The 11,655-nt window shown below is 43.1% G+C and overlaps 1 protein-coding gene across 2 annotated transcripts in view; it reads right to left on the minus strand.

Annotated features, from left to right (window-relative positions):
• Positions 1-1,995: 1,995 nt before the first annotated feature.
• The window catches only part of TFAP2B (transcription factor AP-2 beta), a 68,903-nt gene continuing 59,243 nt past the window's right edge, over positions 1,996-11,655 (minus strand). Inside the window, exon 9 of one of the 2 annotated variants that reach the window (XM_060272306.1) lies at positions 1,996-11,102. In XM_060272306.1, coding sequence (XP_060128289.1) covers positions 11,062-11,102 — 41 coding nt within the window. In that variant the 3' untranslated portion in view covers positions 1,996-11,061. The remainder of the gene's footprint in view (positions 11,103-11,655) is intronic. The other variant, XM_060272307.1, reaches the window with a different exon arrangement.

Below are 11,655 nucleotides of genomic sequence, written 5' to 3' on the forward strand. Positions count from 1 at the left end.
TCTGAAGGTCGTGTGTACCCAGCCCTTACAGCTCAGCCTAAAACGGCGAGCGCATCCCTTGCCCCTAAATTGGGGCGCCCGAACCCCTTGGCAGCGAGTCTCGCGCCGATAGTAGAGGCAGGCACGGCAGGGTTAGGATCCATCTCACCCTTTCCAAGCCCCTGCCTAGGAAACCAACCGTCTTTGGAAGGACGCTCTGCGGACTAGCAAAGAGGAAACGCATTTACAATGTAAAAGAAATCAGAAAGATTCAGGAACCTGTGTTAGCCTTTCCTAGGCGGGTATTTGTGTTTGTGGGCCAAACTGCCTCCGATGGTGGAGAACTCTGCTTCGGGGGATGGGTGGTCAACATCTTTCAGAGCGGATTTCCTGCATCGGGTTAGACTAGACGCCTTTCCCTCTCTCTGATTCTAAGCGTTGACGTGGAAATCGATCGCATTTCCTGGCAAATGTGTTTAGAATCGGGATACACATTGATTTAAGTCCAAATATTTGGGCTTCACCTGGGTACCTTCGCCTACCAATCACTCCCTTCCACTGTCTACTATACAGGATTCTTCCCAATATATGACTTTTTTTATTGCAGCTGTAAAATGCAAACGTGGCCCTTTCCAGAGGCTTCAAAGTAGGTCACATCGTGACATCAGCCGCGGGGATGTTTGGCGGGGACAAAACAACAACAACAAACCGTTGCTCGGATTCAGGCTCATAAAGCTGGAGAGAATCCCCCCGGACCCCCCCCCTCTCTGCGTGATATTTTGAATATTGAGCAATAAGGTCATCCTACAGAATAATGGAGAATATTAAGGGGGAAAGGGGGAGAGTTTCTTCATGGGCTGGAGAATGGTAACGCTTTCAATCAATTCTCTAACCTTTCCTTAACTTGACTGGCTCTAAAACTGAACGGGACCGAATGAAGGGTGAGCAGGCTTCGCTGGACCGTGTGAACCTTTTCCAGAACGCGGATGAGGCTGCGGTATCTTCAAGCTACTTTAATGGGGGGAAACTGCTCAGTCGATTGTGCCAGCAGGCCAACAAACTGAACTGAGTAGCGTACCTTAAAACAATATAAGACTACAGTATAAGACTATTGGACCTCTATTTCAGAATTTTTAGGGCCTGGAGTTCCGAGGATATTTCTGTTTGGATTGACAAATCCTTTTACACTGGAATGGTAGTGTGTGGGGGGTGATGTTTGTATAGTTATAGGTATCTCTGTGTGTTTGTGTTTACAGCTTGTTCTTTTAGGCATGAGGAAGAGTGGAGCGGTTAGGAAACTAATTCGGCAATGCAGAAACTCTGACTTGGGCGTAAATTCCATGGAACTCAATGGGACTTGCTTCGGAGTAGGCTTGCTTCTGTGTGGGGAGGGGGAAAGGGGGGGAGCGTGGCAAACCGCAAAATGGTGCACTTCTCCCCTACCAGGGAAGAAGGAGTGGAGATCCACATCTGGAACCAGGGTGGGAGGAGACCGGCAATGGTTCCTCTTCGCCAAGAGGCGCTGTAGAGGCAGCAGAGGGATGAGGGGCTGCGAAGGAATCCGGCCTCCAAGAAGCCCCCCTCAGCTGTTGCTGCCATAAGGGCAGTGGTAGCAGGCTAACGCGTTCATCGCAGGTCCAATCTGCTGCCGCCTAAGGCGGTTGCCTCACCTGGCCTCAGGGGTGGGCCGGCTGTGTGTGTTTGAAGGCTTGCCTTCCTAATCTGCGGTGCTTTCGTTGGCTGGTGAGGATGATGAAGAGGCCGACCATGTCTCCATTAGACTGAAAGCAGCTCTTTGGGCGGGAGCGAGCCGGCCTGCTCCTTTGCTAAAAGGAGTTCGCGGGCGCCGCCGGCTTCTGCCCAGCTCGCGTCCAAAGAGCAGCTGGCGTCCGCCGCGACCCGAGCCTGGAGCGAGCGAGGACCCGAGTTCCCCGGGATCCCTGGAAGGCAACGCGCTCGCGAAGAGCAGCCTTCCAGGCAAGTCTGCGCTGCGGAGGCGACAGGAAAGCCGAGGTGTGGGGCGAGGCGGGAGGAGGGCAGCCGGGGGGCAGCGGCAGAGGGTCGCAGGCGACTTGGGAGAGGAATCAGACACAGTCAACGGGGCAGCACTTCTGAGAAGCAACGTTTATTTCTTTCCACTGTAGAACCGGGTCCTGAATTTCCCAAAGTCCAGATTGGGAAAGAAAAGATTTTGTCTTGGCTGCGGAAAGTATATATATCCATCTTCAGAATTGAAGCAGCACCAACATAGTTTTTTTTTTAAAAGGGAAAAAATATCTGAAGAGGAAAGTACAACAAAACACAACAATCTCTTTTTTAAATTCGTATTATTATTTATGTAAATCAGGTCATCACTGGACAAGAAACCAATTTCTACCCATTACCATAACAGCTTGTCTATAAAGAACAGAAAAAAGATCAGATTGGGTACTATCTAGAGTCAAGCGTTTGTAAACTTTTTTTTTGTCTTTTTGATCGTTTTTCTTCTTCTTGGTTTAAATTCCCCACCCATTCACAGAGGTATAGTCACAGATAAATAACCCCAAAACTACTTGCTCGCCATATTTACACAATCCCGTTAAATTAAGCATAAATAAATATATACAAACTCATCATTGAATGCCTCTCCGCGTTTGCCCCCCTTCTTTTCTGAGAATCGCTAAAACCGATGACATTTTTTTCATTTTTATGGAAAGACTATTCAAGAAGAGTAGATGTTGGTTTTGCTTTGATTTAAATAAAGGACTCGATTTTGGCATAGAAAGGAGAGACTGTAGATTTCACACTCCTATATTCAGTATATCTGTCTTATAATATCAGCTTCAAACCTTGCTTCCTAAAACTCATTGCTGGAACGTGCAATGCAACCCATTGAACGCAACGTGATTTACTGTCACATAAATGAGCTTAATAGAGTGGTGATAGACACGCTGGCACACAAAGGGTTACACTATGAAGGTTGACTTTAGCCATCTGCAGTTCTCTAAGTCACATGATTGTTTTAAACTTTTTTTAAAAAAACAACAACACAGGAGCATGATATAATATTGGAATAAACGTCAACCAGGAGAAAGAATATTTTATAAACATGGCCAAGAACATTCATCAGTGCAATTAAAACATTAATTCATTAATTGCATATATTGAAACGTTAAGAGTAGAAGATTGAATTTAATCAGAGCTGTCCTTCAGAAAAGGGTATTCAGTGCTGATGGCCTCAAAAGAAAAAGAAAAATAATAAATCCCCAAACAAACTATGTACATGCATTGATTCAACAAGACGGGTTTTTAAGAACATCCCTTCCTCCAAAAAAGAGGAATAGAAATTATTTTCATCCTGACTCAGAAGAGAAAAATTGCATTTGATTAGAGACATAGGGAGGCCTACATTGTTCTCAGAGGGAGGCTGGCGGTGGAGGTTGGCCAAACAGTCAAGAAAGCACCTTAGGCAATCAACTAAAAGTGTGTTTATTCAGATGTTTAGCTGCAATCCTGCACACTCCTAAGAGAGGAAGTCACTTAGCAACCCTACATAGGATTGGTAATGCTCAGCCCTGAACTGGTGCTCTGTGAACTAATAATCTAAGTGTATACATGCCTAGCCAGAAGTAAATCCTACTCAGTTAAATGCAAGTAGATCACTCCCAGGGAAAGCAAGCAGAAGGCTGCAGCCTAACGGATAATCTAGCAAAACGGAAAGTTTAATGGACCCTGGAACTTGGTTGTTCTTGTTTCTGTTCCTAAATGGGCAAATGGCATTGCCAAGGGCACATGCACTTCTCCTTCAAGAGTTCTTTGCTTCTCCAATAACTATTTCCAAGGCCTCTCCTCCTAGAGCACCCTTCACCAACCTGGTGCCCTCCAGATGATTCAGGCTACGGCTTCCATCTGCCCCAGGCTATGGTGGCCCAGATCTGTAGTTCAAAACATCTGGAGAACACCAGATTGGCAAAGATGGCACTAGAGAGATGTATTAATGGAAGGTGCCAAGAAGAGCAGGAGAAAAGGGCTGAGCTGGAAAGCAGAAAAGGTGAGAGGTGCAAGTTCAACTTCCTTCTCAGTCAGGATTCAGTGCCTGGCCTTGGGGCAAGCAATTACCTCTCTGACTTATTTCCCTAGTGAAGAATGGATACTACAGTACCAAATTAACATTGGAGAGACACTTGAGTGGGGCAATTTTGAATGGAAAATTGTCACGAGAGCAAAGGGTTAAACAGTCCCTTTCTATTCACCCCCTCCCCATAAGATTACTGATTTCCCTTTTCTTTCTCTCTTTTTAAAGTTTGGGGGGGGGTAAGAAATCACGCTGGCTGCATATAATATAACAGGTAGATTGATTAGTAAGATCAGGATCATTGCAGTATTGTCCATGAGCACACCATGATCCTAAATGCATAGCCTTGAAATGATTTTTTATTTAAACCAAATCCCTCCCAAATGAAAGGTGTTTAGGACTGGATGGAAAAGTAACAGTACAACCTTATTTCTCATTGTTTAAAAAGGCACAATTTATCCATTTGCTTCCAATATGATAGCAGGGCAATCTTGATCACTAGGGTTCTTCCCATAGTATGGAGTCTTTGTACCTTTAACAGTTGTATAACTGGCAAAAACCTAACCAACACAACTTTTCCCAGCAGTGATAGCAACAGTGTCCTCTACTGAATTGCAAAAACAATGAAGGATCTTGCGGCAAGGCTAACTTTCTTCTAATGGCATGAGCTTTCATGGGCTAAATTTCACTTTGTCAAATGCATGGAGCATAAGCCTAAAATAGCATATGTTTCAGAGGAGATGGAATGAATAGGGAAGTCAGAGGGAAATGAAATGAAGATGGGAAAGTGGAAATTGTGTACAAGAAGTTGTGGTGGGGAGAGTGTAAAAAGGATGTTGGAAATTCATGGTATTTTCAGCTGCAATCCTATACATACGTAACCGGGAATCAAGTCCCATTTAGCTCAGTGCAACTTACTTCTTAGTAGACATGTATAAGATTGGACAGCTAATAGTTATGCAGCACTTTCAAGTTTTGGAAACTAAGAGCCATTTCACCTGTTACTCAACAATAAAATCATTTTTGACACTGAGATTAACTCTGACTCTCCAGTGAGGGGCAAAACCTGTTTCTTAGGGGTACACTTCATGAGAAACATAGGTGTCTACAGGCCCTGAATAAACATGAAAATTTATAAGAGGATTATATCGTCAGCTCTCCCCACCCCTTCCTTTAATAGCCCCATTAATGATAGAGGAAGGTAGAAATTGAGCAGGTGAAGTATCCACAGCAGGCAGCTGCAGCAAAGGGAAAACTTCACATTCTGGATTTCCATTATGCAACAGGCACAAGAGCTCTGCCATTAAAAAGGTTGTATACAAATTCAGCAAGGTTATCAGTGGCTATCTGCTACTACCAGCCATCCCCACAGTGTGTGTGTGTGTGTGTGTGTGTGTGTGTCATAGCTTTTAATCCCATTGCTTGTAGAAATCATTATCTGTGACTAGGGTTGCCAGCTTTTGTACCAGCCCTGGTACTTGTGCCTTTAGTAGCAACTTAATATGTGAGAATTAATAAGCAATATGTTTCATCTTCTCACACTTCTACTCACTCCTGCATACCAGGTGGCTATTAAGGGTTCACAAGCAGGCCAGAGTAGTGTTTTTTTTTGAAGGTTTCTGCTCAGTTGGCATCCCTGTCTAGAACTTCATGTTTTGGTGGACGTTGGTGGCAATCAAAGTTAGGTTCTCCACTCTAAAATGAAAATGTTCAGGTTTTTTCCAGCTGCCTGGATGATAATGGAAGAGGCAACTTCTTATGCTCCTCCTCCACCACCACTAGATGCCATAAATGCAATTAATGGAGGTACCCAAATGAATGGTTTAGCAACATCCCTTGAAATGTAGGAAGCAAGACCCAAGAATTGGTGGTGCTATGATAAATCCTTTTAGGTGGTCAGCGGAACTGTAAAGGCTGTGCTTAGATGCCATGTTGTTTGCAGAGACTTGAGATGTTTAATTCACTTCATGGGGTTTTTTGTGTTTTTCTTTTTAAAGTACCAAGAGTTATCATTCCATGAATAAATCTCATTTAGACCAATGAAATTTATGCATGAATGACTAAGGTGGCAGCCATTTACCCCCAGCTATGTAGACGATCATTAGGGTACTTTAAAATGCTGCTGCAACAGCAAGCAAGGCCTTATAGCCAGGGTGTATATATAATGTGACCCTTTAAAATTCTGGTACTATATAGACTCTCCACGTAGACTCAAGGTATCTATGAAACTGTATAAATATGGTTTCTTTGAGGAAAAACAACATACATAACCTTTAGAGCAGGCATCCCCAAACTCCGGCCCTCCAGATGTTTTGGACTACAATTCCCATCTTCCCCGACCACTGGTCCTGTTAGCTAGGGATCATGGGAGTTGTAGGCCAAAACATCTGGAGGGCCACAGTTTGGGGGTGCCTGCTTTAGAGAAAGAGGAGTCAGATTATCAGCTTTTAGCAGCAGAAACAACTGAGTGCACACTTGGGAAATAAGGAATAAAACTACCAGGCCATAAAGTGTAGGGAAGAGATGTAGCTCACTGGTAGTGCAGGCTGGGAAAGAATCTTGTCTGAAACCCTGGCGATTGCCAGTCCATACAGTTCAGTATTGCCACACCTAAAGGTAAGGGGCCCCTGACCATCAGGTCCAGTCATGTCCGACTCTGGGGTTGCGGCGCTCACCTCGCTGTATAGGCCGAGGGAGCCGGCGTTTGTCCACGGGCAGCTTCCGGGTCATGTGGCCAGCATGACAAAGCTGCTTCTGGCGAACCAGAGCAGCACACGGAAACACCTTCCCGCCTATTTATCTACTTGCACTTTGATGTGCTTTCGAACTGCTAGGTGGGCAGGAGCTGGGACCGAGCAACGGGAGCTCACCCCATTGCAGGGATTCAAACCGCCGACCTTCTGATCAGCAAGCCCTAGACTCTGTGGTTTAACATCTGTGGTTTAGTATCCTTCAAATGATGTGGGAGTCCACTCTCCAGCCCCAGCCAGTATGGCTGACGATGAGGACTGGTGTGAATTATAGTTCAACAACAGCTGGAGGGCACCAGTTTTGGGAAAGCTGCTGTAGACAGTAGTGAGTTAAATGGAACAATGCTTAGAATTGGTATATGTCCCTATGGGCAGGCATCACCAAGCTTTTTGGGTCCACAGGCACATGGGGGATTTTGAGGGAATTCTGCAAGCAACATCCTCTGTGGCTGCTTCTCTCCTTCCCTCCCTGGCTCAGTCTCTCCAGGTCGGAGTTAAAGTTGGTTCCAGCAGAATTTTTAAAGAGCCTCTTGAATTTCCATGAATTTACCCTGCATACCCCCTCCCAACAAAAAGCACAGTCAAGAAGTGAAAGCTTACAGTGGTAGACTACACAGTTAAAAAAAAAAATACAGATCCAGTACGTTCCAGCACTACAAAAACATCAAAGGCACAGATCTTCACAGTTTTTACACAGGATGCCAACAAACACACCCAAATCACAGAACACAGCTGTGGACACATTCTGAAAGGTGTAAAAATATGAGTATCCATGCCTAGGGTCCATGCTTTTATGCTGTGGCATTTTCCCTCCCAGCTCCTGTGGTGCACCCTTTATCCCCTCTGGCTATTCTGCTTTCCTGCCCCCCCCCCCGTCTCCTAGATGGCTCTCCTTTCCCTCCTGCCTTCTTGGTTGCTTGGCTTTTTGTTCACATGTTGACCTGAGGCTTAAGAAGCACATGGAGCTGAAACAGAAATAGGAAAAAGCTAAGGCTCTTCCAACATCCTCCTTCCTCTGTATGCTTTTCAAGTGGCAGGGGGGGGGAGGTAATAAGCCAGGCATCCCCAAACTGCGGCCCTCCAGATGTTTTGGACTACAATTCCCATCTTCCCCGACCACTGGGCCTGTTAGCTAGGGATCATGGGAGCTGTAGGCCAAAACATCTGGAGGGCCGCAGTTTGGGGATGCCTGTAAATAAGCTATGCCATCTCATGACAAAGAGGACAGTCAGTGGAGGAGGGGTCTCAGAGACTTTGTGAGTGCCATTGGCTATTCTTAAGGGCACGTCTGTGCCGTGCTGGCAACCCCAGCCCTATGGTTTTCCATCAGCATGTGGACACTGCTCCATGCTTTTAGGATTCTAAGCTCCATTCTAGTGCCAATGCCAAGGAAGAATTTGTAAACACAGGTGCTTTAACTAGGGGGGGAAATGGCAAATGAAAGGAGGCAGGAGAACCCTGAGATTTGTGTCCATCTTGTGATGTGTTGTAACCAATGAGCAGCCAACATGGTGCCTCCCAGGTGTGGCTAGACTACTAAACCAACCAGCCTTACTCTACATGGCCAATGATCAGGACTAATGGGAGTTGTAGTCCAACAGCATCCAGAGGGGTCACCACAATGGCCTCCTCAGCACCTACATCCTAAGGACAGTTTAACTACAATTGGCTGCTGATTATCAAAAAGAAAGAAATATAATTGGTAGATACAGTTTTGAAGAGAGCTAAGACTTCTGTATAATAGGGTTCCTTGCATTGTTGTCCACAAAGTTTGCAAGTTTAAGTTTGGAGGGTGAACATGTCTGCGGTATAAACTAGAAAGATATTTGCCCCCTATTTAGGACAAAACATCTCCTGATTTAACTTTGTAGATTATCAGCTTTTTGTGCCACAATATTTCCCTCAGTTCAGTGTTAATAGTTATCCTAGATTTATTTATTTTTTTAGTCACTGAAATATTTCTTCAGGTGGCCTTTTTAAAGATATTAAGTTTGGGTTCTTTCTTGTGCAAGGCATGTTCAGATCAATGGACTGAAACATAGTAAATTATTCTTGTGGTGCATAAAGGTGATTTTGTTACATTTATAAATTGTCCAAGATAGTGTACTGAGTCAGAGCTAACAAATATGAGAACAGAAAAGCATAAATTACTATCGCAGCTGTCTTCAGCTCCTCAAAAGTGCCCTTTAGGGTAACAACTGCAAATAAAGGTGCATTTACTTTCTTCCTCCCTCTTTTGAGATGGACACAGACAGAATGTAGATTTCAGAAATATAGGAAGCAAAAAAGTATAGGGTGAGGTTTGGGGTGAGGTTAAGCACATTATAGTCCCATTGATTTCAATAGGAAGAAGTTAAACATATGCTTGAATCTCCCAAAAACGAAATGGGACCAACTTTGGTTGGATGTGCCTGAAGTTACTGGACTAAAACAGCCCCACTGATAGTAGTTCCAACTAGGTGACCTGAATTTAATCAAATAATATTTTAAACGTTTAAGTGTCCTGATTCTTTGGAAAGTATTAAAACAATACACCATATTAGACGCCATCTTAATTCTTGCTTTTCTCTCAAATAGGAGAAAATGCATCTGATAAGATGGTGTCCACTATCTAAAAGCAAAACTATGCTTCTTGGTTCATAGCAATTGTTTTGGCCAACGTTTCATCAATGAATCAACTAAAACTCATATGATTAATCTATTCATTTCATGAATTGTATGACAGTCTGGGTTCCAATACTGCTGTAGAGTACTATCTATGCCCAGTCTCTCTTGCATAATTTGTTGTAGTGACTTTCTAAAATTAGCAACTTGAGGACCAGCACCATAACTTGGCAATATTGCAAATTCACATGCGTACAGGTGTGCATTTAGGATCAGTGTGTAAAGCTCCACTCACAGCTGAACTGAAATCCTTAGATTTAGACCAAGGCCCATTGGAAGTTCTACTGATTTTGATTAAACTTGCTTCCTAGATAATTGATCACATCCAATATACAGGTACTCCAAGTTAATCACCTCCTGAATATGTCTGATTACAAATAACAACACACAGTTTACTTCACACTGCAGGCAGAAATATCCAATGGGAAAGTATTGGCTTAATTTCAAGTACATTATGGTTTATAAAGGTTGAAAATAAGAGATCTTAGGGACCGGTTCTAAAACACAGTGTACATAATTCAGCAGTTGCATTGTGCATGATACTGTTTGGAACACAGTAGGTGATGAATTCAGAATGTACGTCTTCATGTTTCAAGCAACTATACATGCATATTTCACTGTATGTATATGCCGTACAGAACTCCAGTTGGCTGCATCATGTGAAACAGACATGTGCAGCCATTTCAATTGGGGCACTGGTCACTTCTTGTACTCCTGAAGTTTACATTCTGAGAAATAACCCTTCATATTTTAAAATTCAAAACTGCAAGGAGCCAAATTGCTTTTGAAAACTGAATTCCAAATGTAAAACACTACCTTGTGAAACTGATGGACCCCATCCATAAATGTTCGCTTAAGAAGAATGAAGTTCTACCAAAAATAATGGAATTTACAGCCATGGTAATGTGTTTCTCCTATTCTCATCTCCTAGCATGTATTCAGTATGTTAAGTCAAAATTATGTATAGACATAAGCTGTTGTGACAAAAGGGAAATGATTTTTCAAAATGCATGGAACACCATAGCCATTATCAAGTCAACAAGGTATTTCCAAGCTGATAACATGCAAGGTGAAATTCATCTTCTTTCACTGAAGTATAACTTTAGTAGGTATTCCAAACAAGGAAATAAAAGCTTTTTAAAAATCTCATTTATAAAATATAGTGTAATGCACTTAAATTTCTGCAAATGCTTGGAACTTGGTTGATTTCCCACATCCCAAGACATGTTGTTGTTTTTCTAAACCAAGAACTGCAAAACTCATTTAATAACCTGGGGAAAAGAGATTTCCTTAAACAAAGCTACTGGAAATGCTCAAGAATCCTCTTTACCTTCAGTCCTTCTCCTCTAAAGACACTTAGCAAACCTGCGTTATTCTGTGCATCAAATATTATTGGCCCTCCCCAAAACGTTTCTATATATTGGATAAATTAGCATTTGCCTATCAATATGACATTGCCCATTCAGTTGCCTTTGCCTTGCTTAATCTATTCCCTTTGAGCTTCTTTAAAGAAGTACACCTGCAGAATTCCAAAACAACTGGCTTTGATTTGAAAAGAAAAGTGTCAGAATTGTGGATTTTCATCTCTGTACCTGATGAAATGTGTAGGGAGTTCTAGTCCTCTTTGAAGAAGCTCATAAGCCAAGCGGGCAAAGCTTTGGGAAACAGAAGAAAATAAAAAGGGTACATACTCCTGAGAAGGAAATCACATACTCATCAAGACATTCCTGTTACTAATACTTCTTTAAAAAGAGAGAGAGAGAGCAGTCTGAGACATATTAAAAAGAGCAAACTGAATTGTTGGGAATTAGCCAATATCCATTCAGAGTAGCAATTAGCAGGCTGGCACCTCTGTCTTAAGCATATTGTTCCCAGTCTTAGAACAGCCAGTTCTCTGCACTTGAATGCACACAAGAAGCTCCTGTTCACTTCAGTGGCACACCTCCATGTACAACTCTCATGGGGCCCACTGAGCTATCTGCTCAAATGAGACAGGTGGTTTTCATTGCAATGCAAAGGAAACTCTTGCAAGCAGAGGAGATTCGTGTGTACATCCGAAGTCCTGCATCTACAAGGGATTGTCAGACTGCAGCAACTGGACTTGGAATCAGGTCATATTGATTTCAAACATAGGATCAGTTCTGATGTAGCATTTGACCTTCATGGAGAAGAAATACATAAAAAAGGAGTTATATCTGAATGCAAAAT

The sequence above is a fragment of the Zootoca vivipara genome, chromosome 3 (assembly GCF_963506605.1).
Source record: "Zootoca vivipara chromosome 3, rZooViv1.1, whole genome shotgun sequence".
Taxonomy (NCBI): Eukaryota; Metazoa; Chordata; class Lepidosauria; order Squamata; family Lacertidae; genus Zootoca; species Zootoca vivipara.